Source organism: Myotis daubentonii, chromosome 5 (genome assembly GCF_963259705.1).
Source record: "Myotis daubentonii chromosome 5, mMyoDau2.1, whole genome shotgun sequence".
NCBI classification, from domain to species: domain Eukaryota; kingdom Metazoa; phylum Chordata; class Mammalia; order Chiroptera; family Vespertilionidae; genus Myotis; species Myotis daubentonii.
In genome coordinates this window covers 11,299,371-11,326,898 of record NC_081844.1, presented here as the reverse complement: position 1 = coordinate 11,326,898, position 27,528 = coordinate 11,299,371, and the positions used below count along the sequence as shown (strand labels likewise).

General features: G+C 54.0%; 1 protein-coding gene across 4 annotated transcripts; it reads right to left on the bottom strand.

Moving 5' to 3' along the window:
* Positions 1 to 484: 484 nt before the first annotated feature.
* CERS4 (ceramide synthase 4) lies at positions 485 to 27,528 on the bottom strand. Of its 4 annotated transcripts, XM_059695890.1 has the most exons (12): positions 26,963 to 27,120; positions 8,085 to 8,178; positions 7,824 to 7,997; positions 5,719 to 5,836; positions 4,820 to 4,938; positions 4,676 to 4,733; positions 3,982 to 4,032; positions 3,569 to 3,661; positions 3,247 to 3,375; positions 2,760 to 2,866; positions 1,009 to 1,165; positions 616 to 929 (listed from the first exon to the last, which is right to left on the bottom strand). In XM_059695890.1, exons 3-12 carry the CDS (start codon positions 7,994 to 7,996, stop codon positions 762 to 764), a joined length of 1,173 nt encoding a protein of 390 aa, XP_059551873.1. In that variant the 5' UTR covers position 7,997; positions 8,085 to 8,178; positions 26,963 to 27,120; the 3' UTR covers positions 616 to 761. The 4 variants fall into 4 exon arrangements, with proteins under 4 accessions (XP_059551872.1, XP_059551870.1, XP_059551871.1 ...); XM_059695889.1 differs by lacking the exons at positions 1,009 to 1,165; positions 26,963 to 27,120 and adding an exon at positions 27,506 to 27,528 and having other exon boundaries at positions 485 to 929; XM_059695887.1 differs by lacking the exon at positions 1,009 to 1,165 and having other exon boundaries at positions 485 to 929.

Genomic DNA, 27,528 nt, shown 5'->3' with positions numbered 1-27,528 from the left:
TGGCCATGATTTCGGGGTCTGGGACAGTCAGCCTGCCTCCGCTGGGGAAGAGGGGGCAGCTTCCTGCAGAGCTCTGGAAGAGAAAGTGACCTCACCCAGGTTAACCCTGGGGAAGCCCATGGGAAGCCCCACTCACGGGCCCTATTTTCCTGTCTCCAAGGAGGCCCAGAGGACCATGAGGGTGGGGTTCTGCCAGCACTGAGCAAGAGCTGCAAGGATAGGGATGAACCTCCCCTTCGCCCTTTAGCTTGCCTCTGACCTCTGTGACCTCCAGCTGTAAGCTGGGTGAGCAGTTAGCTGAGGGCTGCTCTGGGGGCAGGAGGTGGCTTCCGCTCACAAGCTGCCTGTTGTCTGGGTCTCGTGGGACTGGGCGTGTGTCTTGAGGTGGCAGCGAGTGTCCTGTCAGTGGAGTATGTAAACAGAGTCCTGGCTTCCTCAGGCCTTTGAGGAGCTGTGACAGGGACACAAACTCTGAGGCAGAGAATTTGGCTCTGTTCAAGTTTTATTGTACCCCTTACTGCCTGGGGATGGCTCTGGTGGGCTGCAGCACCCTGCTGCTGCCCACCCCCAGCTCTGTCTAGTGGCCTGAGGGGAGGCGGGAGGGGAGGCAGAAGGAAGGGGCTGGAGACAGATCATCAGCCCTCCTCCCACCCTGGGGTGGGGCCCTCTCTGTCTCCACAGAGCTGGCCCAAAGGCCACCAGTCCAGGCACCCCACAAATCCAAGGCACTGGGGCAGCCCTCACAGCCAATCCTCAGCCAGCTACGAGGCCAACATGTGCCCATTGGCCAGCCGCCCCGCTGCCCGGCTCCGAGGGCCATCAGTGGGGACTGCCCGGGGGCCTTGAGCTGCTCCATTCTTGAGCTGCGGAAGCTCCTCCCCCTCGCTGGAGGCCGACTCCTCCACATCACTGCGAATGTCCTTCTCCATCTAGGGAACAAGGAGTGGGCACGAGGCTGGGCTGGGGCTCCAGGGTGGCACACAGGAGCCCGCCCTTGCTCGGCCCTACCTGGCCTTTCTTTATGAAGCTGTGGATCATACGAAGGATGAGGCAAGACCAGAACACATGCAGCAGCTGCAGTATCACCAGAAGCGAGTTGAAGAAGTAATAGCCGAAGAAGGGGCCCGAGTTGGCAATGGACTCGTAGTATGTGGTATAGAGGATCCTGGGGCAGGCAGGTGGGCAGGCAGGAGGGAGAAGCTCTAACTTGTGTGACCTTCCCTACTCCAGAACCTCTGATGGCTCCCCGTTGTCCCCAGGGCATTTAAATGCCCCCCCCACTTGGTTGTGAGCAGGTCACACAAGTTTACCAACTGGCCTGTGCACAACCATGAGCCCCAAGGGAGCAGCACTTCTATTCCCACTGCTCTGCTGGTGGTCTCTGCACACCTTTCCTTCTCTGCTCAGCCCCCCCCTCCCTTCCCCACCCCCTGTCCCCAGGCTTTCACCCACCGCCACCCTCACCCAGGTCAGCCGTAAGGAGATCTGCCTGGCTCCTCCTTCTCCCTGGTACCCTTTCCTCAAATACCTTCAGGGACCCATACTCCCCCCCCCCCCCCTTTCATGCTGCTCCCTCTGCATCTCCCTTGCAGGCTCCCCTTGACCGGCAAACATCAGGGGCTCCAGCATTGGGACTCTCTGTCCATACCTGGTCCCTGGATGACCCTGTCCAGTCTCATGGGGGCAAACACTGAATATTCATCTCTCTCCCAGTTGGTGTGCCCACTGTTTCCTCCTGTCTTTTCTGGGGGTCCTTGGAGGCCCCTCAACCCCAACACAGCCAGAGCTGAACTCCTAATCCTGACATGACAACTCTGAGCTCATCACCATCTCATGACCCCGAGTCATCCCTGAGTCCACCCACTTCACCTGCGCTGGTCCGGTCCCATCATCGCTCACTTGGATGAGGGCAGTGGCCTCTGCCCTGGCTCCCAGGCTCCTGGGCCAGGATTGGGATGGGGGGTAGGGGTCAGGGTGTTGGTTCCGGGGCTCTCACCAGCTGTTCTCTCCGCAGCCACCAGAGGGTGCCTGTGAGCATCTGAGTCAGGTCCCCTCCCTCCTCTACTCAGAATCCTTCATTTCATTTGGGATAAAAACCCGTCTTTCCCAGTGGCCCATAAGGCCCGGCACAACCTGTCTAGTCCCCTACCTGCCCTCACAACCTCCCTCTCGTGTCTAGCTCACTCTGCTCCTGTCACATGGGCCTCCTTGCTGCTCAGGCCCAGTCCAGCCTCAGGGCTTCTGCTGTGTTGTTCCCACTGCCTGGAGCGCTCTTCTGCTGGCCAGCACGGCCTCTGCCTCCCTCACTCGTCTTCCTGCATGAGCGCTGCCAGTGACCCCCGGCCGTCCGACAACCCACACCCTCCGTGCCTGACTGTACTTTCTCTTCCTTGTCTGCCTTCTTTATTTCCCCCAAAGTCAGCTCCACGTGAGCAGGGATCTTCAGATTGCTCCCTCTGCTGGGAGAGGCTCAGCAAATACACTGGGCAGCCTTGAGTGAGCTGGGACAGACCCTGCCGTCTGGTCCATGTTCCAGGCACACAGGGGATGAGGACTGAGCCCAGTGTTCAGTCTCTTTTGCCTCTGGCCCTTAGCACGTGCTGTGCCTGGGGCTGGGAACACAACACCCTTCTTTGTCTCCTCAGGGAAGCCTCCCTGCCAACACCCCCTGCTCCCTGGGTCTGGAACGGGGTGAGGCAGGCCTGGATCCCGGCTGCGCCCACCCACCTCCCCAGCCCCCCACTAGAGGTCTGACTCACTGGGTGGGGAAGAGCACGAGGCGAGTGTAGAAGAAGACCACGGAGAAGATGAGGAAGAGCGAGTTGCACACTCGCCGCCGGTGCGTGTAGTTGAACATCTTACAGGCCTGGGGAGACAGCAGAGAGGACTCAGGCGGGGGGGGTAGGGAGGGGAACCAGGTAGGAAGGGGTGAGGCCTCTTCTCAAGGAAAAGGTGCCGTGGGGCAGAGCCTTATCTCCAGTGGGTCTCTGAGCGAGAAGCTTCAACAACCTGAAAGAGGGTGGGGCCTCACCTTCCAGGAATCTTAGGGGTGGCCCTCACCTCCTAGGAAGACCAAGAGGGTCAGGGACACGATTCCTAGGAAGCCTGGATCGGGCGGGGTCTCCTCTCCCCAGAAAGCTGAGGGGGCGGGGCCTCACCTCACCGGAAGACTGAGGGGCAGGGCCCATCTCCAGGGGCACCTGGGAGGGTGGGGAAGGACTGCTGAGAGGGGTGGGCTGGGCCCACCTCCAGCAGGTAGTCTGCGGAGTCATGCAGCAGCAGCACCAGAGAGCCAATGCGCAGCAGGTTTGCGCTGTAGGAGAAGGTGATGAGGATGATGGTCACGAGGTGGTGCGCCACCTGCTCCTTGAAATCCTACGAGAGACAGTGGGTGACCCTGGGACGAGGCTGGGTGGCCAGAGGGCCCTCTCGGGGACTGGTTGGCACCATGCTTCCTGCCTGAGGTCCCAGAGGATCTCCAGGTCGGGGAGGCCATCCCCCCAACTGAGCTGGATCCCGATTCCCCCAGGACTTCGCCTCCCCAGCGGGAATCTTGGCCGGCCCTCACCTTGCGCCTGATGTCGAAGGGCAATGTCATCAGCAGTGAGATGTAGAAACTCAGCTCGAGGAGGTACCAACAGTACAGGGCTGGCTTCAGGGGCTGAGGCAGGGTGAGCGGGGCAGGGTTAGCTGAGGGAGAACTCCCTCAGGGCCCTCCCCAATTTGCTCAAAACCAGGACCCTTGAATCCCAGTGAGCGAAGAGGTGTGAGATCCGTATCCCTGGTGATAACCAAGGGCACCTCCTGCTCCAAGTTTCCTGCCTCCTAGCCCCTCTGCGTTCTGCAGGGGAGGCAGAAATAGACAGACAGGCTTGGAGGGGAGCGTGCTGTCACGTCCAGGTGTGGTTCTGCTGCCTTTGGCCACAGGGACTCTGACTGCCCCAATCCCCGCTCCAGCCCCCAGGCACCCCTGCCACTCACCTGGTTTGGGTAATTGTCCCAGCACATTGCTGGCCTCCACAGCCATGACTCCTGGGAGGTGGGGAAGGGGCGGGTGGGGGAGGGGAGAGACACACACACAGACATCTGAAGCTGCCCAAAGATCAGACCCCAGCTCACCACCCCAGGCCTGGGACCTCCTTGGCCCTTGAGATGCTGCTGTCACTCAGCTCTGATCTTTTTTTCTTTTTAAAAAAATATTTTTATTGACTTTTAGAGACAACAGGGGGAAGAGAAAGAGAAACATTGATGTGAAAGTGGAACATGGGTTGGCTGGCTGCTTCCTGCACACACACCTCCTGCAGGGAATTGAGCCTGCAACCTAGGCGTGTGCCCTGACCAGAGTCAAACCAACAAACCCTTGGTGCACGGAACGATGCCCAACCAATGAGCAACCCCAGCCAGGCTACTCAGCTCTGATCTTTCCCACCTGGCTACCTCTCTGCTCTCACTCTAAACCAGGGCCTCACTCACTGCCGGATCCCAGCCCCAACCACAGTAGGTCCCAACAGGCTCCTGTTGAGGGAACATCTACCATGATGTGAGCCAAGTTCTCCCTCCCTCTCCTGTGCACAAGCCTTCCCCACTGCTCACACCCCTCCACACCCCCTCACCCCCAAGCCAGGCCCAGTGCACAGTAGGTGCTTGTGGGACAGGAAGCAGTCAGAACACTCACGTGGTAGAGGACGGAGAGGCCACCAATGAAGGAGCACAGATAGAAGAGAAACCTCCAGCTGCAGACAGACAGGAAGCCCCTGAGGCAGCTGACACAGCAGACCCTCCCCCTCCCCCACACCCCCAAGTCCTACCCCGGGCTGACCTGGCTTCACAGAACTTCTTGGTCAGGCAAGGCCGGTCCTGGTTTCGGCGTTTTCGGAACCAGCGTTGGGTCTGCCGAAGCGTGAGGCCACACTGCGTGGCCAGGATAGCCATCCGAGGCTGGGAAAGGGGTGATGGGGGCCAGGGTCAGAGGGATGGCGTCCCATTCCTGTCCCAGGAAAGGTGGGACCCAGCTTTGCTACTCCCTCCCCTGCAGCTCCAGACTTCACCTGTGGGGCTGTCTACCTATGGAGATAGGGGAGTTGTGGGGTATGGGGTAGGGCCCCCCAAACAGTCAGGCCTATGAGAACCCAGCCCTGCTCACAGGACAGGCAGATGATGGATGGGGACTGGGATTAAGGAAGGGGCTGGGGTATGGGAGCAGTTCTCCACAGAGGTTTTCCTGTACCCCTCCCTATAGAAGAGAACGTTCTCAGCCCTACTCCAGGCCTGACCCCTACGTGCAGAGGGGGGCTGGGGTCACAAGGCTCTCTATTCTGCAGGAGCTGAACCCCCTCCTCCTCCCAGGGTAGGAAGACCTCTCCCTTCCCTCTTCCCCCTCAGGACCCAGCCCAGGCCCTGTCCAGGGGGCAGCTATGCCATGGGCAGGAACTGAGGAAGAGTCATGACTGCAGAACCCCCAGAACAGTCAGCCCTTCCACTCTTCCCCAGAACAAGAGAGAAACCCCCCTCCCCTCACCCTCTCCAGGCCCAGGAGCTGCCCACTGGTCAGCTGAGCTCACTGATAAGGGACCGGATGGAGTGGGAGTGGGTGAGGCACTGGGGTGGGGGGGGCGGGCTTTCTGCCCCCAAGAAGTGGGCTACATGCCATTCCTAGCCCCATCCACACTGCAGCCACACAGGCAGATGGGGAAGGAAGAGGGTATCAGGGGTCCTCACCTTGTCGGGTCTCCATCCTTCCATGAGGAAGTGTTTCTCCAGTGTGGCGTTGGGTTCTACTGGCCTCCTGGCCTGATGCCGCACACCCAGCCACCGGCTCAAGGGCAGGCCGATGAGTCTGGGTGCAGGGGACACAGGGCTTGTCAGTCCAGTGAGAAGGGATATACATGCTACAGGCAGGGAAACTGAGGCTCGGAAGGGGCAGGTCATACCCTGGGACCCTGGAGGATAGCTTGGCTGCTGCATTAAACTGAACATAAGAAAGGGAGCTGGACTGGTCTTCAGAATCGGGATGTGGTCAATTTTGGGGGTACCAAATCACCTTCATTCAATCTAACCCCAAACCAGGGGTCAGAGTCCCCTCACTGCCTGTCTCATGGTGGCCTCATCCTGGTCTGGCCCCCACCAGGCTGGGGCTATCCCCCCTCTCCCACTCCGGGGTGGACACTTGGAGGGGCTGGACTCTCATCAATCGTCACATTGCCCACAAAGGGGCTCCTAGGCCAGGAGTTGGGACTGAATTTCATACCTATCATTCTAATATCGAGGTTCATTGAGGAAACAGGCTCAGAGCAGCCCTGCAAGGGCTGACATGTGCTGAGTGCTTACGATCTGCCAAGCACATGCACTTAACCCTATTGTCGTCATCCTGTGTCCCGATGGACAAAGGCTCAGAGAGGTCGGAAATGTGCCGAGGTGACACAGTGGGTGGAACACCTGGAATTCAAATCCAGGGCTCACCTTCCCTTACTGAAGGGGAAAAGCCTGCCTTCGCCCCACCCCCACTGCCCTTTGGCAGCAATTGACGCCTTTGGGACCGGGATAACACTTTCACCTCCGTTGGGGCCCTCAGTTAAATATGCAAACCTCCCTTGGGGTCCAGTACGAACCTGGGCACACCCCTCCGGCACTGCCCACCCCTGTGGGAAAGCAGACCACCCATCAAGGACTGGCTAATTGTGCCTCCCAGAATCCCTCAGGTGAAGCCTGTCTCCACTGGCCAACCCACTGTGTGACCTCAAGCAGGTCACCTGACCTCTCTGTGCCTCCATTTCTTCTGTAAGATGGGGATGATAATATAGTACCACCTCTCAGGGCTGCACTGAGGGCAAAGTGGGTTAAGACACAACTGCTTACAGCAGCGGTTGGCACAAAGGGTGCCTGTAAGATAAATGCATCAGTGGGTCCCCCGTGTCCAAGAAGCCCGTATCCAGGAAGCTCCTTATGCGTAGAAGAGAGAAAGCAAGATGCAGGATGCCTCCATGTCCCTGTGGTCAGGGCTAGACAGAGGTGGAGACCAGAGTGGCTGAAGGGAGTTAGGGCTCTGTGGTGGGAGGGGCAGGGCAGGCTTCCTTGGGACCCAGCCTTAAAGGAACTGCAAAGGAGTGTGTGCAAACCAGGAATGGGTGTGAGAAGTGGAGGAAGTGCATGTGGAGAAAGGGGAGAGAGGGACCCTCCCCTGGCAAGGCAGGTCTAGTTGTGATCACAGCACTGGTCACACGGGAAAGGGTGGGACTACCTGGGACAGGGGGAGGGAGCCCAGGGGAAGGACACCCAGGGAAAGAGGAAGAAACCCAATTCTGAGCAGCGTCTGGGTCATCTGAGAAATGACTGAAAATCTACAGGGTTTGGCAACCGGGAGGGGCTAGTGCCGGCTGCAGGAGACTGGGGGTGAGTGGAGGGAAGCCCAAAGGGGAGGCCAGGGGAGGCCCACGCTCCTTCCTTTGGCTAAAAAGGGGAGTAGGAGGAGGGGTGATAGAAGGAGCAATGGGGAACCAGAGAGAAGTGGTCAGGGTGAGGGACTGGCTTGCCTACAGAGGAAGAGGAGGAGGGAGTGGACAGGAGTTTCTCTGACTGACTGGCCTCTGCAGACGTGTCCTTGGTCAGCAAGTTGGGCATATGCCCACCCGTTTTCTGAAGATGCTGGCATAGCCAGACTAGAGCTGCAGTCAGTGTTGCGACAAAACAGCCATCAGAGACCAGAAGAAACGTGAGTGGTGGCAGCTAGGGGCAGGATGGAGTAAGGGGCAATTTGGTTCAAAGCCAGAGACACTTCAGGACAAAGCCCCGCACAGGGTGGTAGCACAGGACCACAAGACACTCACCTCTCGAAGGCGAAGCGCATGGCTACCAGCACCAGTGCCAGGGGCAAGGCTGCCAGCAAGTCCTGGGGGTGGGCGTAGACCAGGCCATCCCGGTCCTCTAGGTCAGCCCATGAGTTATTGGGAGGTAGCCAGAAGCGGTCCTGCCACAGCCACTCGTTCAGACTAGACCACATCCTGCGGACAGACGGTAGGTTAGGGGGAGCTCACTGGTAGGGTGGGTGAAGCTGGAAGGCCCATCACCGGCCCTCATGCCCCCAGCACCTGCAGTCCGGAGTTTATTACAGCCAGTGTTGGGAGAAACTTGGTCTGTGCGTCTTCAGACAAATGACTCGATCTCTCTGAACCTCAAGTTCATCTGTAAAACAGGGACAGTAATACCCACCTCTCAGCTGGGCCTGGTTAGGTACACAAAGTGCTCAGCCTGGCGCCTCCTGACCTTTAACAACACGGCTCATGACAGCAGTTATTATTCTGCACTTGACAGACAAGACGATGATGGCCAGAAGTTAAGGAAGTAGGGTCACGACCTCATGTTGTCAAATGCCCGGAAAGGAGTTTTGGATGCAGCCCAAACACCAAAAATTTAAGGAAATCTGTAACTCCCTCGCTGGCTTCCCTTCCCAATGTGGACTCCCCATGAGGTATGAATGTCACTGTCTCATTCGCTATCCCAAACCACGGTGGCAGCTGGGCGAGAGAACCAACAGCAAGACCGAGCGAGCTTCCTGGGTAATGGAGCAGTAACTAAGGTGGGTCAGCTTTCCACCAGGGGCTATCACGGGACCAGCCCCATCTGCAGACCCCGCCATCTTGAATAGCTCAGTTTCTCCCTTTTTCAAGATCCTCCTGCCTCCCTCTTGTAAGGGCCCCTGAGGTTACTTTGGGACCCAGAGGGAGTCCAGGGTCATCTCCCATCTCAAGGTTAGCCTGTTAGTAACCTTAATTCCTTCTGCAAACTAACTCCCCTTTGCTATGTGAGGTAACATGCTCCCAGGTCTGGGGATTAGGACATGGACATCTTCAAGGGGTGCTGTTCTGCCAGCCACAGAGCCAGCCATCAGGAGAGTGGTTGCTCTTAGGGACAGGTAGTGACCGGAGGGGCCTGCAGAGGGTTGGAAGGTTCAGCCCTCAGTTAAGAAAATTCACTGAGCTGTGCGTGTATGATGTGGGCCCTTTTCTCTGTGCAAATGAAAACACTTGTATTTAAAAACTCCATACAGTTCTGCCCATCTGGCGTGGCTCAATGGTTGAGAGTCAACCTATGAACCAGGAGGTCATGGTTTGATTCCCAGCCAGGGCACATGCCCAGGTTGCGGGTTTGATCCCCAGTAGGGGTGTATGGGAGGCAGCCAGTCAATGATTCTCTCTCATCATTGATGTTTCTATCTTTTTCTCCCTATCCCTTCATCTCTGAAATAAAAAATTATATATATACTAAAGGCCTGGTGCACAAAAATTTGTGCACTTGGGAGGGTCCCTCAGCCTGGCCTGTGCCCTCTTGCAGTCTGGGACCCCTTGGGGGGATGACCACCTGCTGGCTTAGGCCTGCTCCCTGGGGGATTGGGTCTCAGCTGGCAGTCAGACATCGCTCTGGCAGCCAGGGAGCCCTCAGGGGATGTCCAATTGCTGGCAGGGAGCAGGCCTAGCTGCAGTTGGACATCCTTAGCGCTGCTGAGGAGGCTGGAGAGGCTCCCACCACCAGTGCTGTACTGGCAGCCATCAGCCTGGCTTGTGGCTGAGCAGAGCTCCCCATGTGAGAGCACACTGACCACCAGGGGGCAGCTCCTGAATTGAGCATCTGCCCCTGGTGGCCAGTGTGTGTCATAGTGACCAGTGATTCCCAGTCGATCTGCTGGTAGGGTCAATTTGCATATTACCCCTTTATTATATAGGATAGAGGCCTGGTGCATGGGTGGGGGCCAGCTGGTTTGCCCTGAAGGGTGTCCCAGATCAGGGTGGGGGTCCCGCTGGGGTGCCTGGCCAGCCTGGGTGAGGGGCTAAGGGCCGTTTTCAGACTGGCCACACCCCCTTCAGGGAGTGTGTGTGTGGGGGTCCTGCTGGAGTGCCTGGCCAGCCTGGGTGAGTGGCTGATGGCTGTTTGCAGGCTGGCCACAGCCCCTTCAGGGTGGGGGTCACCATTGGGGTGCCTGGCCAGCCCGGGTGAGGGGCTGATGGCTGTTTGCAGGCTGGCCAAGCCCCCCAGCGGGGACCCTCACCCCATGAGTGTGTGGCTAGCCTAGGTGAGGGGCTGATGGCTGTTTGCAGGCTGGCCACAGCCCCCAGCCACCCAAGCTCCCAGTGGAGGCTGGCTGGAAGCAGGTCTCTGGTATTTATTTATCTTCTATAATTGAAACTTTGTTGCCTTGAGCGGAGGCCTCAGCCGGCCAGGGCAGGCAGGAAGCTTGGCTTCCTCCATCACCAGGGCAACCAAGCCTCCAGCTTGCTCCAGCTCCGTGGCTGCCGGCCACCATTTTGGTTGGGTTAATTTGCATATAGTCGCTCTGATTGGCTGGTGGATGTGGCTTGGGTGTAGCAAAGGTACGGTCAATTAGCGTCTTTGTCTTTTATTAGTGTAGATATATTTTAAAAATCTACAAATCTGATTTTAGGTCTGACATGTGGGTTTTCTACCCTCACCAGCAAGCAAATCTGACACCACCTAACTGGAGACAATGTCAGATCCCACAGGTATGGACTCTGTCCTGCAAGACTGCCTCTCCTGACTTCACCTGGGCTTCTGACTGACAATGGACTACATATCAGAGGTTGTCACCATCCCATTCTCGGGTTTGATGTATTTGCTAGAACGGCTCACAGAACTCGGAGAGACAGTTTACTTGCTAGATCACTGGTTTGTAAAGGATATAGCTCAGGAGCAGCCAGATGGAAGAGATGTGTGGGGCCAGGTATGGGGAAAGGGCACAGAGTTCCATGCCCCCTCCAGGCATCACTACCCCCAAATCTCCATGTGTTCACAGCCTGGAAGCTCTCTGAACCCTGTCCTATGATTGATTAACTCATTGGCTATTGGTGATTGATTCAACCTTTAGCCTCTCTCCCCTCCTGGGCTGGAACTGACACACAGTTGGGTCCCCTGACTACCAGCCCCCATCCTTAGGTGACTAAGGGGCTTTCCAAAAGTCACCTCGTTAACATAATAACTTTATCCACGTCAATTCCCACAGTGTTAGGAGCTCTGTGCCAGGACCGGTGACAAAGACCAAATTTGTATTTATTATTATTAATCACAGTCTCACAAGTGAAATACAGAAAAAATAAAAATTCTTAAGAGACTGAGGAAGTGAGTGAACCAGGATGGGTGAGAGGATTTGGGAGTAGTTGGGTTCAGTGTGAAGACAAGCTGGGTAGGGGTGGGAGAAGGCCAGGCAGGACTCATGAGTGCGTGGCCGATGTTTAAATCTATGGGATGGATGGATTGCACGTGTATGAGACGGGGTGTGGATAAGGAGCAGCCCCACCACACTGAGGCACCCAGCATTCAGTCTTCAGCGAGGGATTGGCAGTGACCACTGCCACTGGACACACTGGTGGGGGAGGGGTGCTAGAAGGCAGTAGCCTGGAAAACAACCAAGGATGTGTGGCACTGACTAGTTTATTTTTTTACTATTATTTTTTAGAATTACCTTCCTGAAACTTGCATTTTATTTATTATTTTTTTATTTTTAATATATTTTTTATTTCAGAGAGGAAGGGAGAGGGAGAGTGAGAAACATCAATGATGAGAATCATTGGTTGGCTGCCTCCTGCACGACCCCTATTGGGGATCGAGTCCACAACCTGGGCATGGAATTGAACCACGACTTCCTGGTTCATAGGTCGATGCTCAATCACTGAGCCACGCCGCTGGGCGCAGTGATAGTTTCGACCCACAAGGCTCAGATAATCCAGACAGGACAGATAGATGGAAAGGCACCTGCAAGGACTTTTGTCCAGGTCAGGGGTCCTCAAACTTTTTAAACAGGGGGCCAGTTCACTGTCCCTCAGACCGTTGGAGGGCTGGACTATAGTTTAAAAAAACACTATGAACAAATTCCTACGCACACTGCACATATCTTATTTATTTTTTTTAATATATTTTATTGATTTTTTACAGAGAGGAAGGGAGAGAGATAGAGAGTTAGAAACATCGATGAGAGAGAAACATCGATCAGCCACCTCCTGCACACCTCCTACTGGGGATGTGCCCGCAACCAGGAACCTGCCCTCGACCGGAATCGAACCTGGGACCTTTCAGTCCACAGGCTGACGCTCTATCCACTGAGCCAAACCGGTTTCGGCACACATATCTTATTTTGAAGTAAAAAAACAAAACGGGAACAAATACAATATTTGTATTTGCATGTGGCCCGCGGGCCGTAGTTTGAGGACCCCTGGTCCAGGTGGTTGATCTCTAGCAAAGAAACATCTTCACTAGCAGGAAAGGCTGGCTGATCCCTTGTACCCACGGGGGCACAGGGCACACGCCCTTCCTGGACTTCCTGGCCTCACACATCCACCACAGGACATCTCCGGCCTCTTCCTCAGGAGCGGTCACAACCATCCGATAAGACACCCCCCACCAAGAGCAGATGGGAGTGGGCTAGGAGTCCAGGTCCCCAGCCCCACGTTCTTCCCCCACCCAAGGGGGCCAGATGGGGTCCACTGAAGCCAGGGTGCTTCAGAGATAAGGGAAAGCACACAACAACGGCATCTCATAACCTCAGGCCTCTGCTGATGTGTGCAGCCTCAAAGTCCACCATTCACTGCCCGACCCTTTGCTCCCATCACACTGTAAAATTCCACACACCCAGCTTTACAAATGCTGCCCTCTGCCTGGAAGGCCCATAGAATGTTTATTGCCCCAGGCTGGGTGCTGAGGACATAAAATGGTGGGGAAAGAGGGCAAGGTCTCTGTCCTTGCAGGCTGTTTAGTTGTCACTTCCTCCTGGAGGCACCGCCCGACTACCCCAACCTTGGATCCACTTAAAGAACCTCGCCAAGCCCTGCCTGGCTCACTATGGTGTTGGGAGCTAGCCAGGCAGTCTTTCAGAGGCGGTGAGAGGTGAAGAAGGAGAACCAGCCTTAAACCCATCCCCTCAGGTGAAGCAGGCCCAGCCCTTTCTGGCCCCCGAGTCATTTTGAAAAAGTACGTTCCAAACCAGAGAGCCCTCCAAGGTGGCTTCATACCCTACCCTGACTGCAGAGGTCTTGGCCCTGGAAGTCCTACCTCTCTCTAACCCCAATGTCTGTCGTCCCCCCACCCCCCTCCCTCACCCTCTCGATAAAGAAGAGACATCAGTTTGGGAAGAGAACAGGGTCCGGAGCCCAGCAAAGTGGCCAAGTCCATTTCTTCACCCACCTTTGGTGGGTCAGGTGCCTGACACACAGGGTGGGCTCCGGGGCGGCTGTGAACAAGCATCCATAGTGAGCAAGGCCTGAACTTCCCTTTCACTCCCGATCCCCCACCAGATGCCCTCTTCCCCAGGGACGGGAGGAAGTGGGGTTCTGGGTGGCACTCCTCCTCAGTCTTCACCTTTCCTATTTTGGACGCCTGCACTGTGACCCTCTGCCTCCTTGGGCATCCGCTACCCTGTCTGAGAAGTGCGTACAGTCAGGTCTCCTGCTTTACCACACACCCTGCATGCCGGTGTTGCCACACACTGCGCTCCTGCCTCACCCATTTCCTCGGGCTACTGACCTGGCTGCTCTATGCCTCCATTTCCTCATCTATAAAATGGAGTAACCACAGGCCCTTCCACATGAGGTGGCTGGAAAGACACCAGGAGAGGAGTGGGCACAATTGTCAGCAGTGGAGAGGGGTGGGCTGGGGAATGTTCTGGAAAGGAGGGGTGGCAGGTTCTAGGTGGTTCTTCCAGGACAGGCCCTGACCTTAAAGCTGTACCTAATGAACTCAGGCTGGGCTCGGCCAGGGCCACAGAGGGTCATTTGGAGAATGACCATGTGGGTGGGGGCCAGCCCAAGCCTTCCTCTCCATCACCATCACCATCAGTCCGGCTGCATTTTGAAGCCTCTTGGCCTTATTCCCGCCCTGCCTCTGCCACCTGGAGCTAGACTCTGATAATCCCTCTTAGTGGCTAAAAATATCCCCAGATTGGGGGACGGGGAGAGATTAGGGCTTGCGCTGACATGAGGAGGGGGCAGGAGAGCAGAGGATCCCTGGTCTGCCTCAGGGGTCTGAAAGACCTCGCCTGGTCCTATTATTCCCCTGAACCCTCAAATGTCCCACCAGAGCAAGACTGTGCACACAAGTTTGTCTTATTTTCAATCTGGCTGGAAATAGGACTAGCCTGAGTTTTCTAATTGAAATAGGAAATCAATTCGGACTCCAGATATCCAGGTCCAGCCCAGGGAAAGACAGACACACAACAGACAGACACAGACACGCACACACACACAATCACCCAGCCCCTATAGCCTGGCCTGCTGCCTGGAGTCACCTGACTCCTGCAGCTGGAGGCCCTGGCAAAGAACACATGATGTGCTAAGTGGGGATTGTTTGTCGATAACTACAGTTGCCCCTGTACTGGGCCCGGGCTGTGCCCTCCAGATGGCCCTGGCTCCCCCACTCTGGACCTCTCTGAACAGGGTGCCCGAGGGGTGCTAATAACCAATGATGCAGCCAGTCCAGGAGACACTACCATATTGCTCCCTGCAAAGATCCAAAGAAGGGCCCCCAAGTCCAGGGTTCTACATTGCCCCAGCCTATTTTATTTTTAAAAAATATTTTTATTGCCTTTTAGAGAGAGAGGAAGGGAGAAGGAGAAAGGGAAACATGGATGTGTGAGTAGAACATCGATCAGCTGCATCCTACACGCCCCCTACCGGGGATTGAGCCCACAACCTGAGCAAAACCTTTCGGTGCCCAGAATGACGCCCAACCAACTGAGCGACACCAGCCAGGGCTGCCTTCATCCATCATTCTTCTCAGCTCACCCATCACCTCCTCAGAGAAGCCTTCTCAGGCTACCAACAAAGCTACGTTATTAGTCCATCTCTTTACCCTGTTTCGTTCCTTTAGCCCCGTCATCTCAGTTGATCTGTTTTTTTATTCACTTGTTTGTCTGCCTCACTACAAGGCATAAGCCTCATGAAGGCATGGATGTTGTTTTAGTCACTGCATTTTCCTCAGACAGGGCCTGGCACAACATGAGGTACCATCTAATGAGTAGATGAATGAGTGGATAGAACAGACACACTGACAAGTGGGTGGACATGAAGACTTCAGGTCAGGTGGTCAAACTTCCTAGAAAAATATGCCACTTTCTATAACAGGCAAGGTCAGCTTGATCCCCACTAAGTAGGTGTACTGTCTCCCTATAAACTGGGAAGCCTGAGGCTCAAAGCCAGAAGCTACTAGAATAGGTCACCCAGGCAGCAAAGGAGAAAGCCAGGGCTGGAAACTCCCTCAGGGGGATCAGGACTCACAGGACCCTGTGGAGGCCTCTACAGTCCTGCTTCTGCTTATCAAGGTTTCTTGGCAAGCTCAGGGGCCTGGGTGAACTGAGTCAGGTACCCTGGTATCCCCAGCCCACTAGCCACCCTTCATGACCTCATCCATCCCACCCACACCCCTGGTGGCCCCCCAACCCCCCAATCAAACAACCAACAGTGGGGCCATAAAGTTGCTGCTCTACAGCTGCCTGGCAGGCATGCTCTCCTAGCACTGCTCCCTCCCTCCAACAGCTCCATTCCAGTACCCCACCCCCCAACAACACCCAGGTCCTAGGATGCTCAAGAGCTTCCCCTGGTGGTCCTGCCTCCAGGGTCTTTATGAGCCTTTTGCCAGAAATGCCTCCACCCCCTTCACTGGGCCAGTTCCTGCTGGCCTTTCAAGACCCCGATCAGATTAACTTCCCTTCTCTGCCCTTCCCACTCTCAGCAGAACCCCCTCCTCAAGCCTTTTCTTTCTTTCTTTTTTTTCAATCCTCACCTGAGGATATTTTCCCATTGATTTTTAGAGAGAGTGGTGGAGAGAGGGAAAGATGAGAGAAACATCGATGTGAGAGAAACACTTGATTGCCTCCTGTACAAGCCCCAATTAGGGCCCAGGCCAGGGAGGAGCCGGCGACTGAGGTACGTGCCCTTGACCGGAATCAAACCCCGGCCCGACCTTTGGGTCCACAGGCCGATGCTCTAGCCACTGAGCCAAACCCACTAGGGCAGAGGTTCTCAGCCTGTGGGTTGCGACCCCTTTGGGGGTTGAACAACCCTTTCACAGAGGTCGCCTAAGACCATCAGAAAACACATATATAATTACATATTGTTTTTGTGATTAATCACTATGCTTTAATTATGTTCAATTTGTAACAATGAAAATACATCCAGCATATCAGATATTTACATTACGATTCATAACAGTAGCAAAATTACAGTTATGAAGTAGCAACGAAAATAATTTTATGTTTGGGGGTCACCACAACATGAGGAACTGTATTAAAAGGTCGCGGCATTAGGAAGGTTGAGAACCACTGCACTAGGGCCTCAAGCCTTTCTTAAGAGCTGTGTTTTGGCCCTGGCCAGACCCCATGGAGCTTAGAAAGCTAGGTAGCTCTGAGTCTCCCTCAACAGTAGGCAACAGGGAAAGAGACCTCTGGGGTCCCCAGCATCACCTAGTGTGGGTATGTGTTGGGGGTCAGTCAGGGAGCTTTCAAGGACTGAGGGAGGATCAGGTCTCTGGAGGTTTGAGGGGGGAAATAAGCAGTCCCCAGCCTCAAAGGTAGGCAGAGGTGGGGCAGCAGGATCTGATGGATACCTGCCCAGGGTTGGGTCAGGAATACAGGTGAGGGTATAAGGCAGCCCTACAGGACTACAATTAAAATAACAACACAGCTTCATTGAGGTATCATTGACATGTAAGAAATAGCATGTTTAAAGCATGTGATCCAATGTATTTTGACATATACGCACAACCATGAAATCATCACTTCAATCAAGATATTGAATACACCTGACCCTTAAACAACATGGGTTTGATCTACGTTGGTCCACACTATATGCAGATTTTTCAAATCTTGTAAACAGATGATAAGCTTACATATTGATAAACATATAGAGTACTAAAAATGCATTCTCTTAATGATTTTCTTCATAACATTATCTTTTATTTAGCTTAGTTTACTGTAACAACACAGTATGCATTTGTTGACTGTTTATGTTATCAGAAAGATTTCCAGTCAATAGTAGGCTATTAGTAGTGAAGTTTTGGGGAAGTCAAAAGTTAAAGACAGCCCTAGCTGGTTTGGCTCAATGCAGCGGTTCTCAACCTGTGGGTCGCAACCCCTTTGGCGGTTGAATGACCCTTTCACAGGGGTCGCCTAAGACCATCCTGCATATCAGATACTTACATTACGATTCATAACAGTAGCAACATTACAGTTATGAAGTAGCAATGAAAATAATTTTATGGTTGGGTCACAACATGAGGAACTGTATTTAAAGGGCCAGAAGGTTGAGAACCACTGGGATAGAGCATCAGCCTGTGGATGGAAGGATCCCAGGTTCAATTCCGGTCAAGGGTACATGGCCGGGTTGCAGGCTCGATCCCCAGTAGGGGGCGTGCAGGAGGCATCCAATCAATGATTCTCATCATTGATGTTTCTGTCTCTCTCTCCCTCTCCCTCCTTCCTCTCTGAAATCAATTTATATATATATATATATATATATATATATATATATATATATATATATATATATAAATTATATATATGTAATCAATTTATATATATATATATATATATATATATATATATATATATATGTCTTTTATATATATAAAAGACATATTGTCAAATGGGGTTAGGGTCCCTGACTCTGTATTGTTCAAGGGTCACCATCACTTCCTAAGTTTCCTTGTGCCCTTTCAGAGTCCTCCGTCTTGCCCTTCCAGTGAAAACTGGAAGGAACTTTGATGTCCAACATTTGGGAATCAGGAGCCTCAGCATTCCACACGATGAAATATTAGGCATGCGTTTAAAAGAGGGAAGACACATGGATGAACCTTGAGGACATTTTGAACCTTGAGGTCAATAAGCCAATCACAAAACGACAAATACTACAGGACACCATACAGGAGGTCCTTAGGGGAGTCAAAGCAATGGGAAGTTACTGTTTAATGTGATAAGAGTTTCAGTTTTGCAAGATGAAAAAGTTGTGGAGATAGGCTGCATAACAATGTGAACATCTCAACAATACTGAACTGTGCACTTAAACATGGCCAAGATGGTCAATTTTTGCTATATGTATTCTACCACAATTAAAAACATTTTGTAATTTAAAAAAATTATCAAGGGAGGGGGAAAGAAGAGGGCAAGCTATGTTCACTGACTTGGGAGGATCATCGAACTAAAAAAATAAAAGCAGAGACACACTGATGGCCTGACACGTAGGTTATGAAACGGACAACCACCAACACTTCTGCTTCTGGTAACAGAGGAGTTAGCCAATCAGACCAGTCCTCTTAGAGGTGACAAATGCTAGGCTAAATATTAAAAAACAACCATAGCAAGTCCTCAAATAACGTCATTTCAGTATAATGTTGATGAAATGCTGTAGGAACTTAACTCTGTTTACATCAATTAGGCTTTGGTAAATTGGCTTTGGTATTCATCATTTCACTTAAAGTCACAGAACCGATCAATGTTAAGTGAGGACTTACTGTACCCGGATGCTCTGGTGCTGCAATGTCCAATGTGGGAGCCACTAGCCTTAATATGTGACTATTTACATTTCAATTAACTAAAATTAAAAATTAAATATAATTTAAAATTCAGTTCCTCAGTTGCACCAGAAACATGTCTACTCCATGGGCAGTGCAAACAGGGAACATTCTCATCGTGCACACAACCTACTGAGCAGCACTGCTCGAGAGTGACCCATTAATGGAGAAGGTGGATGGGGGTCCATACCTGGAACAAGGGAACAGTATGGGATGAGTTTCCCATTTTTTATTGTTATTTACTGGAAATAGAAACTGGCTTGACAAATGAGAAGACAGAGCCCACAGAGACCATGACAGCTCAACAATAGGTGGAATATGTAAAAAAAAATGAGACCAAAAAAAAAAAAGCAGCTCCAGGTTCTATACAAAAACTGTAAAACCTGAACCATACATGTACCGGGCAGACTCCAACCAGCCCCAACTGAAGCTAAAAAGAAAGGGTGAAATTTCACCTGTCACCACCGTGTCAAAACAGACTTTGGAGCTTGAATCCAGATAGGTTAATTGCCTGATAAAAAAAAAAAAAAAATCAATAGTCTTCAGAGGAACAACAGAATCCAGAGTCTCAGCAACATATCTTTCACAATGTCCAGAATACAATCCAAAACCCTTGCCACATGAAGAAACAGGAAAACATGACCCATACTCAAGAAAGAAGAAAATCAACGGGGACTGACCCTGAGGTAACCCAGATGTTGTAATGAGCAAATAAGGACTTTGAAGCAGCTATTATACTTAGTATAGTCAAGGATGTGAAGAAAAATGACCTCCTAATGAATGAGCAAATAAGACACCTCAGCAGAGAAGCAGAAACTATAAAAATGAACCAACAGGAATTCTAAAACTGAAAAATACAATATTTGAAATAACGTTGCGTGTGGGCTTTTAGCTCTGTCACACTCAAGTCGTCCCCCACCCACTGAACATGCTTTCTTTCCCCTGAGGCTTCTTGGCCAAGACCCCATCTTCCACCCCAGGCCCCTCCACACCCCCCCCCCCCGACACTCAGCTACTCATCAAGTCCTGCAATTGTACCCATGTCCCTAGTTACTGTTGACGAAGTCCCTGCTCTGCTGAGGCCTCATCTCTCCATCGAAATCATTGTGGCCTCTGCCCAGCTCTCCCTGCCTAGGGTTTTGCCTCAGCCACCACCCTCCATCAGCATCCATGCCATCCTTCTACCATGCATACCAGACCCCCCTCAGCTTTAAACCCTGTAAGTGCTCCCACCGACCTGGCTTTATGCACTCAGGCACATCTTTAGGCCTTTGCATGAATGAATGTAGTTCTTCTAGTTGCCAAAGTCGTCATTCTGAATTTTGAAACTGTTGCCTTTTTTACACCACAAAATTCACATGACTCTATAGGAGTACTCAGATTGGTGGAGTAGTATGGGTCCCCATCTCCCCCACCAATAACGCCCTCCCTTTCTGCCTGCCAAATCCCTCTGGTTCTTCAAGAATGTTCTACACACTTCTTCCAGGAAGCCTGCCAGATGCCCTCACACTGGGCTAGGGGCCCTTACCGTGGCTTCTCCTACCACCTTTCTCAGAAATGTTGGGGCAACTCTGTCTCTTCCCCAGTAGCCTGGTGATGGGGCCTGACCTCTCCATGTCCCCAGCACCTGACACAGGACAGGTGCCCAGAAGCTGGCCACCAAAGACTGAAAGAAAAAAGGCTAAGCTGAGACGCTGATTGGTTGCAGACACCCGGGCCTCGGAAAGCAACTTAGCTCGTCTCAATCCTCCCCACTTCTCCCATCCCTGCCCCACTTGTGTGATTACACACCCACCGATCTCCTTTCAAAGGCTCACTTTTTTTTCCTAATTCCATTTGTTTTTAGAGAGAGTGGAGAGGGAGAGGGGAGAGACACATCGATTGGTTGCCTCCCACACACTCTGACTGGGATAGGGGGTTGAACCGGAAATTGAACCTGCAACCCTTTGGTCCATGGCCTGATGCTCTAACCACTGAGCACACCAGCCAGGGCCCCAAAGGCTCACTTTTTTCTTCAAGTACATTCATTTTCAGATTGCCCCCCACACGCTAAGAGAAAGCCAGCCGTAGTGTCATGTGCAGACAGTGGGCATAAAACATAGTGAAAACAAGATGACATTCATTCCTGGCCAAATTCTGAAGGTCCTGAGGCATAGTTTTTATACCTATTTCTAAAATTTCAATTGGCTATGCTCACTTGAGTCCTGGATGAATATGGTTGACCCAGGTGAACAGTTACAGCCCTTCTGTCTCACTCCTGTCTCAATGCAGACATCACTGCAAGCATCTCTCTTATTGCATCAATACTCTTCCTGTATCCCCGGAGAATGTTCTGGGAACCCTGAACCCTCAGAGCCAGCTTTAAATCCAGGAACAACTCAGGCCGCAAGGAAGAGGCCTTTTTCTGTGTTACTGAGATAAGGCTCTTAGATCCAATAAACACATACTACTCCACCAATTTGAATACTTCTATAGAGTCATGTGAATTCTGTGGTGTGAAAAAGGGCAAGTTTCAAAATTCAGAATGGCTACTTTGGCAACGAGAAGAACTACACTGAGGAGGCATGTGCGTGAGCAACCTGACCCCTCCTCCAAGAACCACCATATACTCTTGCGGTCCAGAGGCTCTTAGCGCCTGAGAAAACCTGGCACTCCACAGTGGAGGGGAAATTGGACTCGACCATCAGAAATAAGCCATTTGGAAAATGGTACTGCTATCTCACATCCTAAAAGGCCATGGCATTTGTCCTGGAAAATGGTCTATGAAACGTTTCCTTTGTATCCAAAAGCAAAAGATAAACAATCTATGAAGAGAAAACAACAACAACATATAGATGACCTCCTCAGAGAGGCTCAGACTACCTAAAGTAACCCCCCCTACTCTCAACACATGTCTTGAAAATCCTAGGACTATGTGGGAATGTATTAAGTGTCCTCTCCCTGGTCTGACTTGCCCCCAGCTTTTTCCAATCTCCAGCCAGGCCCCCAGAAAGCTACAGCAGGTGTCCAGTGCCAGGAGTTTCTGTAGTGTGTATTTTGCAGATGGGGAAACTGAGACACAGGCTGGAAAGTGGAAAGCTGGGATTTGAATCTAAGCCCACCTGTCTCCAGAGCCTGACACCCTACGCACCCTTCCCCGAGTGCCCCCCCCCCCTTCCAAGCCAAGCCTCTCAGGAGGTACCCGGGATGCCTGCCATCCTTTCACAAACATGTATTGGGTGCAGACTGTGTGCCAGGTGCTGGCTGTACACTGGGGAGCCAGCAGGGCACTGACTACCACAGGATTCCCACCACATCCAGAACCTCAGCTCTATGAGGGTGGGAGTGGAGATGGCAAACAACATATATTTTATTAATTTGTTTCATGATGTCAGGTAGTAGAGAGGAAAATAAGGAAGGAAAAAGGACCAAGAGTTGATCAGTAAGGGCTGCAATTTTAAACAGGAAGGTCAGGAAGGCCTCTCTGACAAGATATTTGAACCAAAGAGGCGAGGAAGGAAGCCACGGGGACAGAACATTCTAGGCAGCTAGAACAGCTTGTGCAAAGGCCCTGAGTGATGGGGCTGGAACAGAGGAGAGAAGGGGAAGAGGCGAGGTGAGGGTAGGGAAGTGACAGCCAATATCTAACCAATATCTCAGATGGAGAAATGAGACTCAGAGGCAGACATCTCCAGAGCTTGTCCTGCCTGCTCTCTCCTGTCACTCAAGCTCCCTGTACCCTGCCATCTCAATAGTTTAGCCTGACCTCCTTGCCCCAACTGTGGTCCCATGGCACCTGCCAGGATCACTGCCATGGCTGAGCCAGGGCCCGAGGGAGCTGCTCTTAGGTGCACCTATCCCCATTTTGGAGGGTGATGGGGGTGGTGGAGGGAATAGTCCCAACCATGGTGTGTCTTGGCTCCGATTAAGGTTCCAGGGTCCATGTGTCCAAAGCCTCTGAAGCCGGAGGGGTTTGGGGAATATCTGGGTGAGGGACGCGAGTGTGGAGGGTCACCAGGCCCAGATGACCAGGCCTTTCATAGGGTCTGTGTGTGAGTGTGGGTTGAGGGGGGGAGGGGTGCCCTTTTCCTCAATCTGGAAAGGGAGTGACCGTGGGCTGGTGGCAGGGCCATCCTCAGGGACTGCCTAGGTTTTTGCTGCTTGTCCTGAAGGCGCAGTCAGACCCCTGCCTGTCATCCCTGTGTCCCTTAGGGCTCCTATCACCTTTTTGAGAGCATCCTACCTTAACACCCAGCTCTGAGTCCTGTACAACCCGCCTGGCCTACAGGCCAGCCACCAGTGCCGGGCCCCAGCCCCCCACACCCCCCATCATTACCCTCCCCTGGCTACTTTCCTCCACTCCCTCTAGCCCCTCCAGAGTTTCCCAGGTCAGCTGAGCCCCACAAGTGCAGGGAGAAGGGGGTGGGCTTCCCTCCTGTCAGTCCCCTCAGCCTTCAGGGTTCCAGGACTTCAGAGCAGAATGACCAGTGCACACAAGGGACAAAGTACCAAAGCAATACCCCCTCCCTGCAAACCGCAAAGCAGTCCTGGAGCAAGGACACTCCAGGGTCTGCTGTTGCACCCGAGAGCCTGTCTCTTCATCTGCTCCACTCTCCCCCTCGCTCACTCTGCTCCAGCCACACCAGCCCCCTCACTACCTCTAACATGCCAGGCCTGGTCCTGCCTCGGAACCTTTGAACATGCTGGTCCCTCTGCCTGAATGCTCTTCCTTCAGATGCCCACCCATCCCCAATCTGACTGGCTCCTTCTCATCCTTCAGGTCTCTTCTTATCACCTTCCTGCTTCCGTCCTCCCAGAACATCAGTTCCATGGGAGGGGGCAGATTTTACTTTGTTCACTACTAGTCTCCACTGTCTCCCAGTGCAGGGACTTTCGAAGTATAGGCTGAATGAAGGTGGAAGGGAGATAAAGCCAGGCATGGCTGGCAGGGGACCCGTACTCAGATACACATACTAGGACTTGGGCCAAAATATGGTTTTGAAAGCCCAGGAGGGCGGGGAGAAAGCCAAACTCCTGCTGGTTCAGTGTGGGGGACTGGTGTGAGGGCATCATATAACAAGGGTATAAAATCAAGATAGGGAGGAGCAAGGACTCCTCTTTGCCACTGTGGTCAGAGACAGATTGGGTCTGAGGTGCAGATTCAGGTGCAGCTTCAAGGGTGGCAATAAAAAGCCCATTCTGAAAGGCTTTGGGGGGGGGGGGAGGTAAGAAAAGGCAAACAAATAAGGGAGTAAGACCCTGCCAAGGGAGGGATTAGAAGCAGGGGATTGAGAAACATGGCTTCGTCATTTAAAAAAATTTTTTTTAGTGATTTCAGAGAGAGGAAGGGAGAGAGAGAGAGAGAGAGAAACAGCAATGATGAAATCACTGATCGGCTGCCTCCCACACGCCCCCACTGGATCCAGCCAGAAAACCCGGTACGTGCCCTAACCGGGAATCCAACTGTGACCTCCTACTCAATGCTCAACCACTGAGCCACACCGGCCGGCTCGTTCTCCTTTTTGAAGCCCTTGCTCCTTCGGCTTTATTTTTTAAATATATTTTTATTGATTTCAGAGAAGAAGGGAGAGGGAGAGAGATAGAAACATCAATGATGAGAGAGAATCATTGATTGGCTGCCTGCTGCAGGCCCCTACTGGGGATCGAGCCCGCACCCCGGGCATGTGCCCACAGGCTGACGCTCTATCCACTGAGCCAAACCAGCGAGGGCTCCTTTGGCTTTTGACTTGTCACCCACTCCTGGTTTCCTTCCACCCTCTCTCCAAACTCCACCCCCCCACCCAAGGTGGGTATGTGTCCCAAGCTCCAGGCTTGCTTCTCCAAAGCCTGCCCTGCACCCAGCCGCACCTCACCTCCACCTGGACCTCCAGTAGCACCACAGAAACAGATTGCTAACTTGTACCTGAACCTGCTTCCCACGCAGCAGCTTCTGCATCCTATCCAACTGCAAATCTGCTCTGGACCCACCCACTTACTTCTCACACAGCCACGCTTCCACCTGGTCCAGCTCCATCATGATCTGGACCAGTGCAGCGTGCCTGCCTCCATGCTGGCTCCTGCAGGCAGCAACTCCCATGTACCCTGCAGTTCCTCCCCTCCACAACTTAGCTCACTGGTCTCTGCCCATTAACTCTTCTTTTTTTTCTCTCCCTCTTCCCATTAACTCTTAATCATCCTTACTAATGAGTCCAACAGCCACCTCCTCCAAGAAGCCTTTCCTGACCCCTCCCCAGGCTCAATCAGCTCACTCCTCTGGTCCCCTACCCCCAGGCATTCTATTTTATCAGATGCTATGGCCTATGAGCTGGACAATGTGCTCATCTCTGAAGTGATGATTGTTATTATTCCCATTTTGCAAGGAAGAAACTGAAGCACAAAGGAAGTGAAGTCACTAGCCTGAGGGCATTGACCTCAAACTGGCAGGACCTGGTCTGTGGCAACTTCCAGACAACCACAGCAGGAAAGGGGACAGCCTGCAGTGCCTGGATAAGAGAGAATCTTGCCTCGACACCCCATGCCTGCTTTCCTGTGGGTGGCCCAGGGTTAGTGGGAGGTGGGAGGAGTGAACCAAGGCCTGCTCCCCCACCCCCCACCCCCACCCCCACCAACTACAGTCATCCTAGCGGCTCCTGTGCCAGTGTTCACTCCATGCCAGGCACTGGGCCAACTAAACACTTTGCATGCCTGACTCAATCTGCAAATGGCCCTGGGTCTGGAGATGGGTGCAGTTATGAACTCCCACTCCCATTTCTCAGAACAAGAAATGGAGGCTCATAGGGCTGTGAACTCCCACTGGCATTGGAGTCTTCCCCATCTCCCCCTAGTCATGAGGCTGCCACTGGGATGGCCAAGCCCTTTCCTAGCCAAGGCTTCCTTTGACCTCCGACACTCCCAGGGATAGGAACTGCTGGCCCATTTTGCAGATGGGCAAACTGAAGCTCAGAAACTTTCCCTGGGGCCAAAAGGCCAGTTCAAGGACCAAGGCTCCCAGCTTATTTTCACTGCCTCTTCCCTCTCCTCTAAGACGTCTTTGCTGGGAGCTAGGAGGGCAGGCAAGGAATGTCCTGAGAGCCTCCTCCCTGCAGTCTGGCCAGGCCTGTGGGACCCAGGTGTGCTGAGCGAGGCTCTAGGGCACTCACTGGTTTATTCACAGCAGCTGCTGTTGGAAGGGGACTGAGTTGAGGTGGGGATGCAAGGAGCTTCAAAGACAGCCCCATCCTCCAGAATCTCTAACTCAGACGGCCCCATGCAACAGATCCAGGCCGCCTCCATGGGGCCAGCTGGGGCTCAGTTGCTTGGGACCTTGCCTGGGCTCCCCCATCAGGTGGCATTCTCATAGGTTTTGCAAATCAGCCTTGGCCAAAACAGGCCCCCCCTCCACCCCCACACACGTTTTTCCCTCAGTTTCCCTATCCCAGCCATGAAAGGCCCCTCCACACTCCCAGCTGCCCAAGCCAGCAATCTCCTCTGGGCACTTTCTTTCCTTCATGCCCCACTTCTGAGCAGGGAGGAGATAATGATGTTCTGACAAAATTAACCCCCAATTCACCTAGTTTCCACCACCCCTGCCAGCCCGGCTGCAAGCAGCAGCCTCCTCCCCTCTGTTCTGCCCACAGCAGCTGCTGGATCTTCTTAAGACTACCGCACCCACTTTGTTCTAAGCCTTCTGGGGACCCCACAGGCTTGAAAATGGAAACCACACACTCCTGCCACCCATCTTCGAGGCCCGGGCCAACCTCTCCCACTTCCAATGCCCGCGCTTCGGCCACGCTGGCTCTGTTCCGCCCTGCGGACGCACCAGGCTGGGCCCTGCCTCAGAATCTTGCCGTTTCCTGGGCCTAAGAAGCCCTCGTGGCTGGTTGCTCCGGCCCGGACGGTACCGGCTCCGAGAAGCCCTCCCTGACTTGACTTACCCCATCGCCCTGATGCGTAGTCTTCCCCGCACTCAGCAGGGGCTAGAACGGCCGGTTTCTGTTTACGCGGCTCCTAGCAGCCTCTGCGGCCCCGGCTGCACCCCCAACTCGGGCACGTCGGGGGCCCCCGGGAGTCGCTCCGGAGGGGTTCGCGGGTGAGGGACCGACACTCGCGCAGCGCTCCCCGCGTCCACAGCGATTCCCTGGCGTCACGGTGCCAGGCTGCCCCAGTCCCTCCCGCCCGCGTCGCAGCCGCATCCCCGGGAGCGCGCGGCGCCGGGGCCCTCCAGGGAGCAGGGCTCTCTCGGGGAGGCAGCCCGGGCCTGGGACCAGATGGGAAGCCCCAAGAGGCCGTCCGGGCAGGGCGCTGGGGGGCCGAACTGAGTCACGTGGGGGCCGGGCCGGGGCCGCCATGGCTGTGGAGGAGGGGCGGGCGCTGGCCGCGAGGGTGGCGTTTGGGACGGCGTTCTGGGCGCGGGAGGTTCGCTTACCTGGGGGGCGGGCGGCCGAGCTCACCGGGTTGGGGTCCGCACGCCCAACAGAGAAACACGCAGGGAGCACCAGGTAGCCGGACTCGGCACGGCGCCGGCTGGGGCCGCGGGAAAAGGCTGGAGGGGGTGCGGGGCGGGGCCTGGAAGGGCGGGGCTGGGGGCGGGGGCGGCGGGACGCTGGATCCTGGCGGCGCTCGGCTCCCTCTCGGCCACCGGCCACTTCCCTCCCGCCCGCGGGCGGCCGCAGACCCTCCCCGCCGCCGGCCCCGCCCCGAGGCTTTCTTGGCTGCGATCCAGCCTCAGATTTCTCGCCGGAACCTGCCGCTCGCCTCTGAATACGGCGCAGTACGCCGCGCGCTCAGTCTGGCCCCCTGCTTCTCCGGCGTTCGCCACTGTACCCCGGCCGCGCCGCAGCCCCTCTGGCCCGGCTCTGCCCCGTGCACCTGCCAACACTCGGAGGCGCCCTGATCCGCCGAAGCGCACGCCTGGGCGTTGCAGAGGAGGCCCAGACACCGCCTCAGGCCTCAGAGGCCGCCTCGGTACCTGGAGTCTAGGGTCCGGTCCCA